The sequence below is a fragment of the Nesoenas mayeri genome (assembly GCF_963082525.1).
Source record: "Nesoenas mayeri genome assembly, chromosome: 1".
Taxonomy (NCBI): domain Eukaryota; kingdom Metazoa; phylum Chordata; class Aves; order Columbiformes; family Columbidae; genus Nesoenas; species Nesoenas mayeri.
In genome coordinates this window covers 148408550-148429737 of record NC_137541.1, presented here as the reverse complement: position 1 = coordinate 148429737, position 21188 = coordinate 148408550, and the positions used below count along the sequence as shown (strand labels likewise).

Here is a 21188-nt window from a genome sequence, read left to right as displayed (position 1 = left end):
TGGAAATTTTTGTCGTGGTTTTCATTGTTCTCTTGCAAAAGCAAAGGGTCTTTTTAGACATAATAATTTAAAACTAAATTCATTTGGACTATGTTTAGTTTCACGATTGTTCACAATAGCATCTTGTTGATGTTGGTCTCTCTGTAGATTTGTAGAAGTTTGGTTTGATCTTTTATACCTCCATTGTACATGTGAACTAGAAGTAATTGTATATGTTATTTCTTAAATCCATTCAAGAAGTTTGCTGTCTTCCCCTGTATTAGCTAAGTGGTCATTACAAGCGAGTCATGACAAATTAAAAGGTGATTAAACAAGGTCAGCAATTTCTCATCCGCTCTTCTTTGGAGTGTTGAGCACAAGTGTCTCATAAAAATAACACAAGTCTGGAGTATAGTAAAATTACATGGAGTGTTTTTAAAATTGTAATAATTGCTTCATAAATTGCATCCATCTCTTGACAGTGCCTGATTGCCAAAGGGTAGGTATAGTTTGTAGAATTAATATAGAAGTGCTGCTCAGCCCTTAAAGATAGACTTTTGGATTGGCTGTGATAGTAGAGAACAGAAACTCTTTTAATTTCTGTGATATTGCATTTTGAACTTAATGAATGCTTTATGGACCATGCTTCCAAATTTGCTGTGTGAAAGTGCTTTATAATTGCTGGTGCAAATAGTCTAATACAGAGAATGTTTAAGTAGCACTGAATAAAACAGACACTAATAGGCCCAAATTGAGTGTAAAGCAACCTGAGATGTTAACTTATGGTACTAAATGCCTCATGGCTTTCCTAGAAATCTGAGATTGTATATTTGCATGTACAGCTGGTATAAGTCTGTGAATGACAGGTTTATAAATCACAAAAGTACTGGCAGGAACTACTTGGAACACCAGAGTGCCTGAGAGAACCAGTAATAAGCTGGTTACTTGTGGATAAAGCATCACTTCAACATAGCTGAGTGCTGTTGTGAATCTGCTTCAGAATAGACTTGAAGTGGAAGCATACAATTCTACTAATTCCTGTGGTTATTTATGTACTCATCCTCACTTGTGTAATCAGGTTAGAAATAGAGTATAGACTATTAAAAAATGTAACAATGAAATTTTTATATTTGTGAATGTTAAATTGCTACCCCTCGAATTTCATTATGTGTGTGGAGGTAAATAGTGTTTTTTCTCTTTAATCAGATCACCCAGAAGACACAATGAGCGTTAAAGCTTTCAAGCTCGTTTCTGCTGTTGAGCGGGAGATGTTAATGGGAGACAAGAATTACATCAACATCGAATGCATTGAGTGTTGTGGAAAGAACCTCTATATCGGAACCAATGACTGCTTTATCTATCACTTTCTGTTGGATGAAAAGATATCAACAGCTGGAAAAGTAACTTTTGCTGCCACCAAGCAACTACATAAATACCTGGGCTTGAAGAAGCCTGTGAGTGAGCTGAAAGCAGCCTCTGCCCTCACCAGGCTTCTTGTGCTTTGCGACAACACAATAGCACTAGTTAACATGATGAACTTGGAACCTGTCCCCACTGGTGCGAGAATCAAAGGAGCTGTGACATTCACGTTAAATGAAAACCCTGTGAGTGGGGATCCATTCTGTGTTGAAGTCTGCATTATCTCGGTCAAGCGACGGACCATTCAAATGTTCATGGTGTTTGAAGACAGAGTCCAGATAGTGAAGGAAGTGTTTACTCCAGAGCAACCCTGTGCTGTGGCTGTAGATGGTTATTACTTGTGTCTTGCTCTTACTACACAGTATATCATTTTGAATTATAATACTGGCGTCTCCCAGGATCTGTTTCCTTATTGCAGTGATGAGAAACGACCAATTGTGAAAAGGATAGGCAGACAAGAGTTTCTGTTGGCTGGCCCCGGAGGCCTAGGTGAGACTAAGGATTGTAATTTTTTTTTTGCAATTTTTTTACCTTCTCTCTCTTAATTTCTCTCAATTTGGGAAACAAAGCTTAATTAATTACATGGTGTGCACAATAATGATAACTTTGTTCACAGGGCTATACTGGAACGTTGCTATAAAAAGGTAGATGGTAGATTTTTGGTACTAAGTATTATTACAACTTTCCTGCTTCCTTAATTCACAAAAAGTCTGATTATTTGTATTTTAATCATGTCTGTAGAAAGCATCACTTCTGTATAGACAGTTAACAGTAGTAGTATCTTGCAACCAGGAGTTAAAAACTTGGTTGTTACCGAGTGAAATTTCGGAGGCTGATAGCGTCTCTGTAGTGACTAGCCGGACTGGGTTTGAGGAGCCCCATGTTGCTATAAATTTGTTAAATTGTTGTAGATGAGTCAATTTTTCCCTCAGTTGCTATTCAGAGGAGCTCATATCAAGTCCATTTTATAGATTGTAACAGATTTGCAAATAGGTGTGTTGTACTACAGTACTAGTAAGAAATGTTGATGGAAGCAATCTGTATCCTAATTGCTGTAGAAGCAAACTCTGTCCTAACTGTAGATGTTGTCAGATACTACCTAGTTTTTATTCTCCTATTTGCTTAATTTTTAATAGTGTTTTTCAGCTCCATATTACAGAAAATGATAGTTTAGGTATTGCAAAACCAAAGTTAGATCATGTGAAGTGATGCTCTTGTCTAATAGACAGATGAATGTAAGGACTGCTGCTGTTGTAATCTGTCTAAAACAACAAAAAACTGCAGTATTGCAGAGCTGACAGACCATAGACAGGATGGTTTCATGCTGTTTGCCATATGACTATTCATTTAGGACATGCAATTCGTGTCTTCCCTGACACCTTAGGAATAGCATAACACAAAGATCAAGAATATTTAGGTCCTTAATTCAGGAGTCTGCATAGATTTTGGTTTTTTAGTATAAATTCCAAAGAAAAGCAAGCATGCAATCCGTTGTTTATATTGAAGTTTTGTCCTGTGACCAGAATGTGAGATGTGCATCAGCTCATCAGGTTTTCTTAGAAGTAGGCATTCCTTAGAAGATCAGTTTATGCAAATTAAAGATGTTCCGAGATTAATTTGTTTTGGTTTTTTTCAGATATTGGGTTTTTCTTAGTCTTGGTTGCCCACTTATTAAAACTATTAGTTGCTTTAAATGTGGACATGTATTTGTGGACATTAACCGTTTTAGTAGTGCTGTGAAACTTAGAATTTGTGAATTGACTGACTGAAAGTATTCCCCTTTGGAATGTTTCTAAGGAAATCTCAGATTCTGTTCAAGTGATTAATTTCTTTTCTTAAGTAAAATAGATATATTTTCAAAAGCATAGTTGTTTTTAGTCAGAAAGCAGAATTTTGTTTTGTCTAACTTTTGCTTTTATCTGGTGTCCTGGAAGGGAGCCATACAAGAAGACGTTTACTCATAAAATTCAACATCCTTGTATAAGGAGATTGTCCTGGGGTTAAAATACCAGATATGTGATATCTTAAGTGAATGTCCTTCTGTAGCTCTAAACGTGCTATAAACTTCCCTTTTTCCCGTAATACAGGCAAAGTGTACCTTATACTAGCCCAGATACCTTACAAAGACTGCTTGCTGGGGATTGTATAGCTTTTCTTTGCCTGATTCAGCTTGTGGGTTGGTTTTGTGTGGTTGGTTTTAATAATCTCTTTTTTTTCCTTCCCCGCTGTTGCTTTGATTAGTATTATCCACCTTACTCTTCTTCCTTGGTAAAATTTTTAGTGCCTTTAATACTTGTGTCTTTGAAGTTGTGAAGGTAGTTGTGCAACTTTATAACATCTAAGCATCATATATCTTGGCATTTGACATAGGCCTCTGCTATAAAGCGAATGAACTTGAAAAGACTTGATGTAAATTTTCAGTTCTAATCTTGGTTTGCTTTTGTACATCTTGTCATGTTTGTTTGGCAATTGGTAGAGCATCAATGCTACATTCAGTCTCTTTTACTGAGGTGGATGTATTCTGCATTAATATATTTGAGCGTTTGTGTTACCAAGGAAAGGAGATGCGGGAAGAGGTCAGCGGAGTGTGTGGCATCAGAGATAACAAAAAGAAAATGAAATCTTCTCCAGGACCCAGGCATGAGCCTGAACCTCAGACTGTACTGAGGAAAGGACAGGCTTGCTCTATGATGGCAAAGGCTGGAAACTTGTGACTTCTTGTAAAAGGAAGAGCTCTCCTACTCTGCCTGCAGATCTGCATCTATAGAATATGTTCAGTATTCTGGTAGCAGGTGAGAAGGAGGTAGCTCTTTCTAACAAATCATCTGAGCCTGTACCATGCAGTAGCACCAGGATTAGTGAATAATAATAGTGTGAGACTCCCTCACATTGGAAATGAAGATTTTTCTCATCAGTCCTGCTGATGAGGAAGAACAGCTTGAGTAGGAGTGGGTGGACTGTGCAGGTCACCAACTGGTTGCACAGCTTGTGGTGATGAGAGATTTGGCTTCTATTTTTATGGATCCCTATTTAAGGAAGGTATGGGATCCACCAGGCCAAGTGAGGCAAAAGTGTTTTTGCCAACAGGCCAACCAACCTGGTGAGGAGGATTTAAACCAGGAATGGTGGTTGTAGGCTGACATGGCAAACAAAAGGTACAGGATGATATGGATGGTTGACTTCATAATCGACAAACAGGGCTGAAGAGGCTCTGCTTCAGGCATATGCACACAAAGAAGTGTGTACAAAACAACATGATGATGAAAGCGCTCTCACTTTTACTGAGACATCAACACAGCTGTGTGCTAGCAGCTGAGGTGGGGGTTACCCATTACATGAGAGCAGCAGGAAGGTGTACTGTTGTGCCTTGTAACAAAGGATGAAGCAGCTGATAGTTTATGGATTAGGGTTAGAGGGCAGGCTAATATGGGTGACATTGTGGCGAGTGTGTGCTGCAGACCACTTTATCAGAAAGAAGATGTAGGTAAGGCCTTCCTCAGATAACAGGAATAAACCTACATTTGCAGGCCCTGGTTCTTAGGGGGCACTTGAACCACTCCTATGCCTGCTAGAGGGGCAGCAAGTCATGGCACAAGCAGTCCAGGAGATTTCTGGAGTGCATTGGTGTTAACTTCTTGACATAGGTGACTGAGGAGCTGATAAGGGGATGTGCTCTCTTGAACCTGGTTAGGCATGCAAATGTCAGGGGAGCAGCCTTGCTGCAGTGTCCATGAAGTGGTGAAGTTCAGGATCCTGAGAGAAGTGAACAAGGCAAAAAGACCATAAGCCTGGACAGCAGACTTCAGTTTGTTCAGGATCCTGCTTAAAAGAATCCCATGGAATATGGTTCTGGACAGAAGGACTGCCTCCTCCATGTTCAAGGGTGATCCATCCCAGTGAGCAGGAAAATAAGCAAAGGTGGCAGGAGACCTGCATTAATGAACAAGCAGCTCTTGACTAAACTCAGATATTAAAGGGAAGCAAATGAGGTGACCTGGGAGGAATATAGAGACACTGTCCAAGCATGTGGGGATGGGGCTAGGGAGGCCGAACATCATCTGACAGTGACTTTGTTGAACACCATGAAGGGCAACAGAAAGAGCCTCTACAAGCATATCAGCAGCAAGGGAAGACTAAGATATATCCGTTGCTGAATGAGATGGGGGACCTGGTGCCAAAGGACATGGAAAACACTAAGCTGTTTATACCACCTTTACTTCAGTTGTTACTGGTATGAACTCCCTTCAGGAATCCTCTGCCCCCTAGGACCAGTGGGAAAATCTGGAGCAACAAAAACCTGCCCTCAGTAGACAAGGGTCAGGTAATGGAACATTTAAATAAACTGGACAGACAAAACCATGGGACTTGATGGGGATGCACCCATGAATGCGTGAGGGTGGTGGTCGATGTCATTGTGAGGCCACTCTTATCTTTAAAAGGTCATGATGATCAGAGGAAGTTCCTCAGGTATGGAAGAAAGCAAATGTCTTCACTCCTGTCTTAGATGCGCAAGAGAAAGAATCCACAGAACTATATGCTGACCAGCCTTACCTTGCTCCCCAGAAAGGTGATGGAGAAAATCCTGGAAGCTATTTCTAAAAACACAGAGGACGAGAATGTGATTTGGAGTAATCAGCATGGATTCACAAAAGGAAAATTGTCTGGCCAGCCTGATAGTCTTCTGTGATGAGATGGCTAGCTTGGTGAATGAGGGAAGAGCAGCAATACTGTGAATTTCACCAAGGCTTTTCATGCCATCTCCCACAGCATCCTTGTAGACAAACAGGTGAAGAATGAACTAGACAAACAGTGAGGTGGATTGAAAGCCTGGCTCAAAGGTTTATAGTCAGCAGCACAAACTCTAGCTGGAGGCCAGTCAGTAGTTGTGTACCCCAGGGCACCAGTACTGAGGTCAATACTGACATTTTCACTGACAACATGGGTGGTGGGGCAGGGTGCACCTTTAGCAAGTTTGCAGATGATACAAAAGTGGGATAAGTGGCTGATACACTAGGGGATTGTGTTGCCATTCAGAGGGACCTTGGCAGGCTGGAGAAATAAGCTGACAGGAACCTCATGAAGTTCAGTGAAGGGAATGAACAGTTGCATAGTGCCTGAGTAAACTACAAATGGAGTTGGAGAAATGAGCCTTATAACTGACAACAGGCACAGAGGTACTAAGCAGAATGATTCATAGAAGATTATGCAGTGCCTTTTCTCATAGCTGATGACACTGCATAAAGCACGGTGGTCAACAGTAACCAACATATTCCTTCTGGTTTTGACCCACTCATAGTGTTCCACATGCTGTCAACTTTTACAATAACTGAAAGTTTTCATATCTCTTTTTAAACAAGTAATAATAACAGCAAAGAAATGTTATTGCAATTTTTAACATATATTTTCACTGAGAAGCTTTTTGTTTAAAAAAAAAAAAAAATCTACACTATATTGCACGAAGTCCGAGTAACCTGGTATAAGTTGATCGTGCTTTGAGCAGGGGACCGACTGGACTGGATGTCCTTCAGAAACCTCTTCTGACTTGAATTATTCTATGATTCTATAAATTTATAGATCTCTTAGTGCTAAAAACAGTGGAGCTGTGTTTTGGGTAACTCTTGTGGCCTTTGGATAGCATATGCATTTTTAATATGGAATTGATTACTGTCTTCATCTCAGTTTCATCAAACACGTTCCTGTGCTATAAAAAGGCCATGGTTTCTGATTGTAGTTTTCATATTTATTGTTATACTTAGATGAGAGCTGGATGAAGACAGAAAATGCATCATTCTACCACAGAAGCCCTAGCTATTGAGGGCAGAGGGGTGGAGAGAGACATTGACTTGGATAAGTACTGTACATTGCTCTGCATACCCTTTTACTTCCATAACGGATTTTTTTTAATTACCTAAAAAAGAGCTCTGTCATTTAAAATAGAAGTTTTTTAAATCAGGATTTATAATATTTATTTGAATGTTAGAGAAATCAGAAATTCTAATAATTAGTTTATCAAATATAATTAGCCCTGAGTTTTCTACTGAGTAGTATGTATTTAACTCAAGTTTTCTCTCGCTTTTTGAAATGGGATTCTAGGACAGAATAACAACAAGAAGGCATTAAAATGAATAGTGCAGTCTACCTGACATGAAATTCCACTTCTGATCCATAAGAATATCAAGATCTATAAAGGAAATTGGGGATTATATATTATGGAAAAAAAATCTGTAAGGCGCTCTGATTGAAAAGCTGATAATTATACTGAAAAAGCAAATAGCATTACTTGCTAATGGTTAGATGTGGAATTATAATTTTGTGTTGCACCCTTAGTCAAGGGAAAGGGCTGATTTCAAAGCTGCTACACAGGATCCAGAAGCTTAGTCTCTACACTGTAATTGTATAAAAAAATCTACTTCCCCCCACCGAGATGGTCCTCCTACCCAGCTATCTTCACCTCATTATCCTCTGTTTGGAAGAGATTTTGTAAATTGAATAACATAATCTTTTAATCTCCTCTGTCCTTTAGAGCTCAGACTCATTCTAACAACTGTCAAGTGGCTCATTCCTGCCCGATAACGATTTTCATGGACATGTCTTTTTTCATGGAATGAGAATACTGTTTTTAAGGAGTATGCTTTCATGTTTAGAGCAGAAGTTTACATTGCGCTTTAGTATGGCTCAGCTGGCAAAGGGTTACTGAACTAGATCTGAAAAATTTGACTAGAGTTTTTCTTCAGTCAGTGTCTTGGGAAGAACTGGGGAATGTGAAGTAGCATAAATAGAACCAGTGGTGTGTGGTCCAAAAGCAAGTCAAACTTCTGTTAAGCTAGGAGAAGGAAGGACAGAATAGACAAGAGTAATGATAGTGGCAAAGGCAAACATAAGTTACGTGAAGATTTAATATGGTTCTTTTTAATACAGCATAGGAGGTATTGTGGGGATATTTTAGAAGTCTTTGTGCTTGGCTTTTGGGAAAATATGCCTCTGCATTTTTTTTAAATGATTGAAAAGACAGATGCCTCACAGGAAGTGACTTGACCCAAAGAGCTGAGCCCTTGTTCTATGGAAATGTTACCAAAGCAAAAGTGAAGAAGTATAAGTAAACATGATTTTCTACTAAAATGCTCTTCACATATTTGATACTATAAGGAACAAACATCCCTGTATTGTCATACAGTGCAGATTTACAACTCTTACTGAAGCTGTACTGTTTGAATGTTGGCTCTCACTAAATATTTGTGTTCTGAAATTAATTCAAACAACATAGAGTAATTCTTACTTAAAAAAAAGAAATCCGAAACTTATTGAACTAGAATAATTCTTGTTAGTTTTTTTTCATTGTTCCCTCCCTTTTCAGTCTTTGACGTTGTCTGTTTCTGTAGTGAATGAGAAATGGAAAAAAATTTAACCGAATTAACCAACAGGTCTGTAAGGTCCAAGGAGGTGAGATTTGCTGTCATCATGCCAGCTGATACTGCATCTGTTCTTTATTTCTATACCTTGGTACCCACACTTCACATTGGGAAAACAACAGTCTTCAACTAGCACGAGCCTCAGGCTTTGTTTTTTCCTTTTTTGTAGGCATGTTTGCAACTGTAGACGGCATTTCACAGCGTGCCCCAGTGCACTGGTCAGAGAACGTGATTGGAGCGGCTCTGTGCTTCCCGTATGTGGTTGCTCTCGATGATGAGTTCATTACAGTGCACAGCATGCTGGACCAGCAGCAGAAGCAAACCCTGCCTTTTAAAGAAGGTCACATTCTACAGGACTTCGAAGGTATTAGAAAGGACGCTTTTTTGCATCAGTAATTCTGGAACAACCGCCACTGTGGTCAGTCGCTTCAGTTTGTTTTGTAAACAGAATATCTTAGAAGCACATTTGCAATTAGTTTCAACAGTTAATGCTTTCCTGAATGGATTCCTGCAGACTATGACAGGAAAACTTTAGTCATCCAAAACTCCATGTTCCTAACAGAATGTATGCTCATTAAATGTGCTCCAATTGTCAAGTTAATTGTCAGGTAGGAGTCTGTGGATTTAGAGCTTTTTCCTGTAACTCGATTATTTTTTTCAAGGAGCAATATTAATTTCATGCTATGAGTCAATAATTGTGAGCTACAGGTATTTGTCCATTGGCTATCCTGACAAAGTTGTAACATTTTAAACTGTTCTTCTGTATTCCTTTCTAACATATCTGTGTAAGAGGTTTAAAAGAGGATATTTCATAAAGAATTGTTAAACAAGAAATGCAAAAATTCATTCTGATCTATTCTTCAATTAAGAACTCTTAAGTTGGAATACATTGTATTGCTAATTTTTTTCCAGGAGAGCTGCCAACTCTAGCACTATGAGCTGTGTGTTATTTGCTGCCTTGGTACAGGTTACAGTTTTCTAATGTAAGCCTGTGGAAATACCTGTCAGTTAAAAGCCCCTATTCTCTGGAATCTGGGCAGTAGTTTCATTGGTTCAGTGGTAGCCTTTATAGCTTAGTTCATCATGAGAGATTATAGTCAGTTTCATTTATTCAGCGTAGAACAAAATCTGCTGTAAATAAATTTACCATTACCTCTGTATTTCTGAGGTGCAATTTACAGGTAAACTAAGCTATCTAATTAATATGATAACAACAAACAGAGTTTTGGAATTTTCACGCTCTTTAGGTTCTGGTATCTTAAGTAGTAAATCTTAAAGCTTATTTATGAAATGTGGTTTTTTTTCTGTAGAGAAAATAAACTGAATTTATCTGTTTGCTCTGTCCAGGAAAGGTGATTGTTGCCACTAATAAGGGTGTGTATATCTTGGTGCCACTACCTTTGGAAAAACAGATTCAGGACCTTCTAGCTAGCCACAGAGTGGAAGAAGCCCTTGTTCTAGCAAAAGGAGCTCGAAGAAATATTCCAAAAGAGAAATTTCAGGTTTGTCCTTCCTTTATAAATTTCACAGTGGGGCCATGTATACCAGTGGTCAAGTGACTAAAGAGGGTGGGAGAGGAATTTACGTTGAAGATAAATAGAATACTTTTAAAGTTTTCAGCCTGAGGAAATAAGTGTGCTGCTGAATGGACTTGTACTTGTAAATGCTGTGATGTTGGCAGGGATGAATGCTGTTCTTCTATGTTTCTGGAGTTGTGTTTTTTCAAGTGTATAACTTGAAAAAATTGTAAACAAAACAAAACTGAAAAATTAGTGATAGAAAATCCACTGCAATGCTTCCTTAGTACTAGGTTCAGTTATTATTTACTATTGCTTTTTAAAAATTATGCTTTATTTCAAATTAGAGTTTTTAGATTTTACTTTTTTTATTGGATATTCTCACCATATCCTAAACTCCACAGCAGTACAACTTCGAAGTTAAGCGATGGGAAATCTAAAGCAAATGCATCCTACTTCTGAACTCATACAAGTAGTACTTGTACTGGTGTGTAACTGAATATTTCAGATTTTTGTGTGGCAAAGTATCTTAGTTACTCTGTGATTAGAGTGTTGATTAGAGATTTGTGTTCATTTCCTTCTACCTCTGGTTTATATTACAATACCTATTCTGCTGTATTTATTCCTATTTGTCATTTAGAGACTGAAACTTGGAAAAAGTAGCATGAAATCTCTACTCACCAAGTAGGTGAATAAATATTTGACTTAGTTTCTTTTCTTTTGTAAAAGCAAATTTTGATTTGTAGCCTGCAGAAAATCTAGTTTGTTTTTTAATATACTTTGGAGCATTTTGTTGCCATTAAAATAGTACCTGTTGCATTACTTTCAGTTTGCTTAGGAAGATGTAAATTTTGGAACATGACTGTTGAAGTTACAGAATTGCAGCAGCAGAAAATGATTCAGTCTCTCGTGACTTTTTTTTTTTTTTAATTCGTTTAATTCCTTGTCATTTAAATTTTGGCCAAGGTCATAGCAGTCATTAAATTACATGAAGTTTGTGTCAGCTTTCATTTTGATCCTTAAATCCTCTTTGAATGAAGGGGTGGGAGGCTGCTGGAAGTAAAAAACTTGACCAGAAAAGTGTTTCCATTCTTTTCCTAAGGTACAGCTACCTGGAAGTACTTGAGGTTGAGAAGTATTTAAGCAAATACAGAGTTCAGTTTCCAGCATGTTTTGCTGTACATCTTCACTTTCAAATTTTCCTTTGCAGTCTGTTTAAAGAAGCAAACTAAAATCCTGCTGTGAGGATGGGATGTGTGATCTAATCAATGTCTTCTATGTATGATGACCTCTAGTTCTTCAGATACTTCTGTACAGTTTATGTAGATTTAACAGGAGATATGTCTTGCTATGTTTTGCTGCAGGATGAACTGCAATTCATTATCTAAAAATGTGATGTAGAATCTCATTCTTCCTAAGTTTTCTTGCATTTAGGATTTTTCTGTCTTAAGGATAAGTTAATTTCTGTTCACATGTATCTCATGTGCACTGAATGTCTGTCTTCCTGAATTTACTGTTTCCAGTAACATTGTAAATTCTTTCTAACTTAACCTGCTTTCAAGGGTGTTGCTTTGAGTCAGTGCTACAGCTGAAATACAGAAAACATTGCTTACAAGCAAAACAGCCTGTTCTAGTTCTGGGCTGCATTTGCAGACTGACATTAATCAGCTTAAATTGATGGAATCTCCCACTGAACTCATGTTAAAATGACTCAAGTTGGCTTAGTTGTTGAGACAGTCCAGTTTTGCAGAGTGTATCTGTAGTGGGAAACATAACATGTTGAGCTGGCTTTCTGATGTGCCTCTGATACTTAATGCTGTCACTACAGATTTGTTACAAGGACATCAGACTTTCTTTTGCTGTAGGCTTGCATAATATAAATCTAATAGAGTTCAACCAAAATACATGCCTTATATGTCTTTTGCAACATTTCTTTGTCATGCTTTAAGTGATCACATAGTCACTCCTTTTCTAACTTCTATCTAATAGATATTTTCAGATAATAAATATTAGGTAAGTAGTAGGTACCTTCCAATAGATATCCTTGGATACCTGTTTTGCAAGCTTTACTGATTCCTGAGTACTTGTCACCTTCAAGGCCTTATTTTGACATTTTATACAAGCAGGGGCAGGAAGGCAGAGGTTTGGCATTAAATCACTTGGACCAGCCACTGTGACTTACCCATACAGAAAAGTGGTAATAATTGTCTGATATGTGTAGTATAGTGCCTTCTTTTCCACATGCTGCTTTAATTTCTGCAGTTTGCAGTGACTGTTGCCATCTTACGTATGACTTGACCTCAACCATGGCATTGTAGGATGGTTCTTGAGGACGTTTTATTTGTTTGTTTTTTCCTACAGTTCAATACTGCATTGTCATTGCATGCGTACACAGGTGCATGCTCTCTCTTTGTATCAGCAGTATTACATCAGCATAAATATATGTATATACTTGTAATTCAGAATAATGGCAGAATTGAAGCAGTAAAGTACTGTACTCCTGGCGTTATTTTGCACAGCCAATATGTAGCTATTGGAAAGAAGCACATTTTGCATTAGTAGCTCTGACCTGTTATTTAACCCATGGTTTTTGCAGATGGCAAATTTATCTGTGCCACGTTAGATGAAAATTCCTTTATCTTTGAACACTGAGAATCACTGTTAGGTACAAAGCACTTAGCAGAAATGTTGCTAGGAGATGGCTTTGTTGGATATCATTTTTGATAGAAGAGTACAAAGGGCTTTCTACCATGCTACCATGAAATGACTGAATACTACTTATTAATTTTTCAGGACAGCTGAAGTTTGCAGAAATCATGGTTGATGGTAGTGAAGACCTTGGTTAGATTGACACACATCTTACATAGGTATCTCTTTTTAAAACTTTTTTTTCTTCTCATTTCTTTTTAGTTTCAAAAAAATACATTGACTGCACCCAAACCTCACCAAAAGCTGAAATGACTTTCTAGAAAAAGTCTTATTGGCAATCTAGTTGGTAATTCTGAACATTTTAGAAAGGGGTTTTTTTTAGCAGTTGAGAGAATTAAGGCTTCATTATAACTATCACAGCTTCAGCAGTCATCATTATGTTTTCTAGCACTTTTTCAAATACAAATTAATACAGGTCTTATTTCATGTTTTTGTAGCTAGTTTTTTTAATGTGGGTTCAGTCAACAATATGGAATTTGCCTAAAGCATGTCAAGTCCTATGGTGGTTCTTCAAAAATGATAGGGGAATAAACAATGTGGTTGAATTTTTATTACCGTGCTATTCTGGCAAATGGGTCTAGAAGAACTCAAGGTGCTTTTTTTCTATTGTAAACAAAAGTTAACTGTATGTGGTTGGCATATATGTCTAGCCCATTTTTAAAACCCTGTGAGAAGGAGAGAATATTGAGTTTTCTACGGTCTGGTCTGTTACTTCCATAATCTTTACCACAGGACATCTTAATGTCTAGTGTTTATCTTGTCAGATAAAAATCAACCTGAATGCTCCCTGTCCCATTACTATGTCTTCAAAAGGTTGAGGCAGTGTCTGTCTGTAGACACTCTACAGCTTTTTTTTGTGTCATGGCCTTAAGGGACAAGTGGAGATATGAATGAAATGACAGCGAATACCACTTAATCAGCTCAAATTTAAAACTGATTCCTTGGACCTATACTTAGAGTATCAACGAGCTCTTCTTACCTTATAGTTGAAAAGATTGTTGTACAGACTAAGCTCCACAATCAAAGCAGTATTTTCAGTGTCTTAGGTGAAGTCAAACTTAATTCCAATATCCTAGTTCACTAAATATGTAAATATTAGTGGTCACTTCATTGTGAAGACTGAAAACAGACTTAAACAACAACCACCAGCACCAAAACTCACTCTACTTTTGATACCTCTCTGTAGCAGGGTGAAAAATGTTTCTATTTCAAAATCTGGCATCAGACTTCTCAGGAAAGACTGTAGTTTTTCTGATGCCACAAGATGCATTTAATTGCAGGTTGAAATCCTTTACCAACATCCTTAAGAATGTGACCAGACAAGTATTCATCAGTTCAGATTAACATTTGGATTTACAGCTGTATTCTTACATCAATAAAATATTTTGGATATTTTGTAAGTTATTCACCTGAGATAGCTTTACTTTATTACCATAATTAAATTTCCTTTTAGCTTTAGGTAACTGGGAGTAAGTGCACTTGGATGTAAAGCATAGTAACATTAATATAAAGATATCATGAAGTATTGTTATTTTCTTTTGATATTGTTATATTTGTCTGAAAAGGTGTGCCAGATATCATTTCCTTCTGTTTTCCCTTCTCTCTCCCACACTGGGGAGGCAAGAAAAGTCCCACAGCCTTACAAATCAATAAGCTTTAATAGCTTGCTAATGTTGGAGATTATTTCATTAAAATAATGCATTAGTAAAGCATGCACAGACTAAATGAACTTAAGAGAAGCTCTTCTCTTCCTAAATCCACAAACTTTAATCAAGGTGAAAAATCACTAATTAGAGTATCAGTCCTCCCTACTTGAAGCCTGACCCTCTTCAGCAATTCCTTCCTGGAATACATTGCTGAATGTATTGTAGTTTTCTGATTATTTTCATTGAAAATGGGTGTCTGTTATTAATAGCAGCATTAATGTCCACTGTTAAATATTAGATAGCTCTATGTTCATTAAAAACTGAAGGGAAAAACTGAGGGCATGTGGATGTAGCTGGGTGTATTTGCAAAATACCAGTGTTGTCACAAAAGGTGGATACTTTGCAGAGCACCATTTAGGTTCCTCACTTTGCTGTTGGAAGTATTCTGAGCATGAAGACTTATTTAATCTGGTGGTAATTAACCGACTATTCAGATTAAATAAATACCTTGCATTTAAAGTAGTTTTGTGTTCTTTTTCAAGTGAACTCTTTGTAAACCTTTTCCTGTCTAGGCACAATCTTAACAGTAAAACTTCGTAACACATAGCTTTTCATATGGTTTACTTGTGCTTGTCTTTTTAACCATATTTTTATGTACATTGCATAATGTACTTCATAGTGGATATGCTGAACTTCTTTGGAAGAACTTTTATTACCAAAAAAAAAAACCAAACACCCACACAAAGGCAACCTGGCAAAAAGTCAAAAGTATGGTTGGTTGTCAGCTGGGGATGAAAATATGAAAATCACCAGCAAGGTTGCTGCAAAATTGAGGTGAAACAGGGAGAAAGTTGGCTTTGTGATCAGGTAGGACCACCCTTGAGTTTAGATGTCTTTTTATGTGTCTGCTGAATTATGGGGAAATTCAGAGGTGACCATTGGCTTTTACCTTTGTAAATACCATGAACAAAAACTTGAGGCAAGTCAGACTGATGTCAGATGAGTCATTATTTGAATATGAAAACTTAAACTGGCTGTTTGTTGACTTTGCTTTTAATAAGTACTTGGGAACAGGGCTGTGTTCACACACTTCCATGTAAGAAACTGGGTCTTAGTAACTGATTCGGTATATTCAGGTACATGCAATATAAAATGTAGAAGATCAAGGCTTTATGTTGCATGTAACAAGGTCTGGTTGAAGATAATGTGTTCAGTGTTTCTGGCAGGTGGTTATTGCAGTAGTAACTTGCACTACATAAATATCTCCTTACAAATATAATAAACCTTTTTTTCCCCCTTGTCTTTCATAGGTAATGTACAAACGAATCCTGCAGCAAGCAGGTTTTATACAGTTTGCACAGCTTCAGTTCCTTGAAGCAAAAGAACTTTTCAGGTAATTGTATGACAAGAAATTTATTAATTTATCTTCTTTAAATAAGGAGTTGGTGTTCTTGGTTTTAGAAACTTACTAGCTTGATTTTAATTTTCTTTTGTGCAGATGAGAGTTACCTGTGTTCAAATGTTTTTGTTGGGGGTAAAAACAGAGTAACATTGAAACAACTTTGTAACTGAAGAGTTAATGCAACTGATGTTTTTTGTATGCTAACATACAGTAGCATTAGTGCTGTAATTGTGTAATCGGAATGTTGTATGGAGATTTGTTTTTTACTTTATGCCCATGAAGGTCAAGGCTTTATTATTGAGCCTGTGCTGCGATTTACAGCATGAACATAGCCTGGTTCTTTTTTTCTTTTTCTTTTTCTTTTTTTTTTTTTTTTTGTTATGGAAAAAAAATACAATTTAAATATTAGTTAAAATTTAAGTATTTTTGACACAATTGCACTATTTTTTTGAGGATGCTGATACTGAATTTGTTTTAACACTTGTTCTTCTAGGCTTTTTCCAGAAGACAGATTATTTGTTCTTGAAGTCTGTAGTAACCTTCCTGATTTAGCTGTTTCAGCAGCCACTTGTTTACAAATTGACCTTGGTACTCTACTTTTATTTAAAAAGTGTGCTCATTATCTTTGTTTTCCCTGATAACTTAATTTCTGCTAGACCTGTCTCATTCTGTGATGTGGCCCCGTCCACAGTATAATCCATGCTGACCACATACAATAACTCTCCTTGTTATCTGCTGAAATTCACTTTAAATCAGTTTAAAATCTATGGAATAGGATGAAGGTTAGACAATTTGCTGTATGTTGTAGGTTTGTACAGTATAGGAAAAAAGGTGTGCTTGGGTTTATGGAAATGTAACAAGGAAAGTAAAGCTTTGAGGAATGTTACTGCTGATGAGGGACTTCTCCATTTTGCCTCCTGCTCACAAGGATAATGGGAGACACTGGTCTTGAATGAGCACTCAGTGAAAATTAGGAAGTGACAGGAAAAGCCTAAACAGCATTTAGTGACAATTTGTTCTGACCACAACCACTTTCTGTATCTCATTGTAATTGTTGGCATTAGTGAGCATCTTGTAGTCTTCCTCCTCCCTGTAATCCTCCTGGCTGAATCAGTGCTGTGTTATACGTCTGAAGAATTACAAGCTGGACATCATTAGGAATCCTTTACGAAATTCCCACAAAGCCCTTCTGTGTGGCTTTCCCATGAGCTTTTTTCAGTTTTTCCAGTGTGGCCAGCTTTGGTAAAATAGGTTGTTGAGGTTGTACTGGCTATAAAGTGTCTTTGTTGTCTAGCTGTGGTTAGGTGGCCAGAACTGTGTAGCTCTGCAGCTCTCTTCACTATGGCTGACACTTCAACCTCAGCTTCTTTTCTGTTACTTTATTCCACCCTGCCTGGCAATAATTCCCTTTGGCTTCTAATCTGGGGACTCTGCCTTGCTTGGTGTGGCTTGAGGATCTTTTAAAAGCAGTAAAAAGGGGGAAATATATCTTGTGGGGAGCCTCCAGCACCTTGTGGAAGGAACCAAGATCAGTTGTACAGTCTCCATCCAGCTGGTGGTTCATCTGACAAATAAGCTTTAATGAACAGGGTTGTGGGAGCTCCTCTATAGAAAGAAACATGTTTCACAAGAAAATGTGCTGTCCGGGCGTGAATTTTGGATCTGTGTCAGCATCTGAGGGAGTTCCCTTCCTCTAAAAGCTGCAACTCCAAAGCAGAACAACAGTTCATTAATTGGTGAAGTCTTCTAGGGGGAGAAAACACAGATAAGTTTTTTGTGCTTTTCTTCTGGCCAGTCATATATGAGCTAATCAGAATGTTTTGGTGACTCTGAAAAAATCCTTATGGGATCCAGGTCCTCTAATTTGCACCCCTGGTGATCACCCAGGTCAAGTACAAGGTTATGCCCTGATACACATTCAGTCTTGTTTATTTTAGACTTACTGCTGCTCAAATGGGCAAGATAATGGCACTCTGTGCAACCACTTCCTCCCATCCCCATGTGTTGCTCCGCAAGTGTTTCAAGCAAGCGTTAGTCAGAAATAATTTCAGCCTTAAAATGCTGAGGGGAAACTTGGTACCTATCTGAGAAGAGATGGATTAAGTAGGGGAACAGAATGGTAGCAGTACCTCCAAGAACTTGGTGAGACATGGGCCTTCTGGCCAAATATGAAGTAAGATTGCCTCACTCCTCAGAAAATATCTGTCAGTTACAGGCTTGCAAGGGAAATAATTATGTTGGGCTGAAGGTTTCTTTTTCTTGCATCAATAACGTTTTGTGGATAGCCTTGTCAAGATGCAGTTGTATCTTATGCCTAACTTCATAGTTCTTAAGTTCTGAAACTTCTAAGAGGAATACTGAGTTCCTTTTGGTTATGCTGATACTTCTGAATACTGAAGAAGGCTGACAAAAAGGAAGGAAGTGGTAGCTTTATTGAAACTCAAATAGTTCAACAAAGGGAGCAGAACTTTCTTTAGTTGGATACATTAACATTAAACTCAGTGAGCTGTCACAGGGACTTCTTTTATCTGACAGATTCTGTTATAAGCAATAACAGAATTCTGATTATGTTATATAGTTGTGATTTATATAATATATGTTTGCTATATTATTGGAGGCTTGCATGCAGTTAGACCAAGCAGGTTATTTGCTGTATTCTAGATGTCTCACTGAGATGTTGGTAGCTGTCACAGTGAAACCATTCCTCTCCAGTGTGTTTGGTTTGCTTTCACTGGTTAGGTGTTGCTTACATCTGACACACCAGATACTAGAACTTTTCTAAAAACAAAATGTTAACTCTTCCCAGTGTTATCTCAGCTGGGAAAGGCTATAGAGAGACTTATAGCTACAGTCACTCCTGTACTGGAAAGGTTAAAAAATATCTCATGGCATAAAAACCAGAAATAAGAAATAGAACTCAGTGCAAGATGTGCATCTCAAAATTGATTCAAGAATATAAGCTTTTATTACAGCCAGTGGGATCTAGGCAAAGCACCTAAGTTGCATAGACTTCTCCTAATCCATTTCCTCCAAATGTGGTGGAAGGAGCCAAAGCAAAAAGGCATCCATAGATCCCAGGAGCCATAAGCCTTGAGATAAGTGTGAACCATCCATGCAGGTGGGGTCATTGTTTAGTATTTGGTATTTAATATTTTTCTGAACAAGTTTGTTCTGCATGATACAATGATTTTAAGGGGGTTGCTTGATTGCTGATTATCTTTGCTGTGGGGAGGGCAAAACGGTACAACATGAGCTTGAGTCAAACCTCCTGAGAGAACCACTGGTGATTCACAGCCCAGGGCTTGGGGTACCCTGAGTTGGAAGCTGGTTTTGCTTCCTCCTTTGGAAACAGATGGTCATTAAGGCCAGAGTTCACAAAGTTCAGAAGTGATGCAGCTGTCTACTTCCTCATCTAGGAAAGGCTAGTTGGTAGAACTAAAGGATACAGAAGGTAGAAAATGTTTTAAAACTTATTAAAAGTGTCATCTTAAATATAGCATTTTTAACAACATCTGTCTCCGTGGTCATAGTCTTCATCTCAGCTTAGGCCATCTCCAAATATTTGACAGCACAGCCGGCATGGATCCAATGTTTACACTTGAATTTCTCCAGATTTATCAAGACTCCTTGCTTCTGCACTAATTTTGAGTAGACTGTTGATGTTGTTGAAGTTACGGGCTAGCTTTTGTTATAAAAGAAATCAGCGAAGAACCTTTGGTTATGGGGAAATCTCTTTAAATGGGGTTAATTTTCTAGTGTAATACATCTCATGTAATATATTTTTTCTGGTGGTCCACAAGGCTTAAACTTTCAGCAGTAGTCAGACTAGCCAAAGCTGTAGTTAGATTAGTTCATACTGAAAGCCCAAATGCTCTTTGAACCATCTTTGAACTCACTTTTGAATCACTGACAGAACTTGCTCCTTCTTGGTTATTCTGCCTCCTAAAAAAAAAAAAGTCCTCATCAACTTGTGATTTCTATCATAATGTAGATGTAAGAATTTCAAAACCAAATATCAAGTCTGAAAAGAGGGACCAAAAGGAAATTTCAATGGCAGAAATCTAGACATGAACACTTCACTCTCGGTCAGAGGCTGGCCTTTATAGTGTGGAGGTGTTCAGTAGGAGCTCTGTGTGAACGAATCAGAAAAGCTTGCTATTCAAACCTCTTCTCACAGGGAGGCTTTCCACATTCAGTTTTTTCTCTGTTGTGGTCCCCTGTATTGATTGTGCTGCTGTTCCCATGCTTTGCACTCGCTAGGTTCTCAAACCATGTACTTTCTGCTTTTAAATTGGCAGTTGCTGCTGTCTCCCAGAATTTTGTTCTTCTGGAATAGATTTTGTAGCCAAAGGACAGTATTTACTGTCTTAAATTTTTTTAAAGTTCTAAGTATGTGTTGTTGTGGCAATACTTCCTACTAGTTCGTATTTCCTGGATGGTTTTGGAACTGTTTCTCTGGCAAGAAGTGAACAACTCAGGACATGCCCCAGTGTCACAGTTACTTTACAACAGCAGGAAAGGGCTGAGCCTGATGGTGAGGATCTTTCACACTGTATTACTTGCAGAAATCCACTGCTTCATCTGTTTTCTGTTGTTACAACTTTTATCTTTTTGGAGTTCTTTCCAATCAAGGTTGTGAAAAGGAAATCTTTTTGAGGTTGCTGATCACTGGATAGATAAGAACAATTTTAAAAAATTTGCAACAAAATAGTAACTAACCAGCGTTTTTCTAGAGAACTTTCCATTCATTTTGATTTTGTTTTTTTCAGCAACATTATCATCTGTTCATCTTTAAAGATGAATTCTGAGTAATGATTTTGACAGGGAAATAAAATATAAATCCTGATTTCTTGCTATTCGTCCAAAGCAAAGCCTGGGAGGAGGACTCATTCTAGCTGTGGAACTTGGGCAGTTATTTCCCATGTGTGACAAAACTTCTCATTTTATTCTTCTGTCCCAAGATGCACTTTCCAAATGCTTGAGGAATTTCTTCAATCTAGGCTGAAAGGAAATAATTTTGTGTAGGAGATCTGTCTTACAACTTGCTCCTGGATAAAGTATTAATGCCCTTCACAAGCAAAGTGGTAGCACCACCGTAGCAGCTGCC

At 37.8% G+C, this 21188-nt stretch overlaps 1 protein-coding gene across 2 annotated transcripts in view; it reads left to right on the top strand.

Moving 5' to 3' along the window:
- The window catches only part of TGFBRAP1 (transforming growth factor beta receptor associated protein 1), a 37466-nt gene that overhangs the window by 1595 nt on the left and 14683 nt on the right, over positions 1-21188 (top strand). For both annotated transcript variants that reach the window (XM_080346499.1, XM_080346500.1), the window contains exons 2-5: positions 1186-1887; positions 8977-9171; positions 10155-10309; positions 15990-16072. In XM_080346499.1, the coding sequence (XP_080202625.1) occupies positions 1203-1887; positions 8977-9171; positions 10155-10309; positions 15990-16072 (1118 nt within the window). In that variant the 5' untranslated portion in view covers positions 1186-1202. The remainder of the gene's footprint in view (positions 1-1185; positions 1888-8976; positions 9172-10154; positions 10310-15989; positions 16073-21188) is intronic.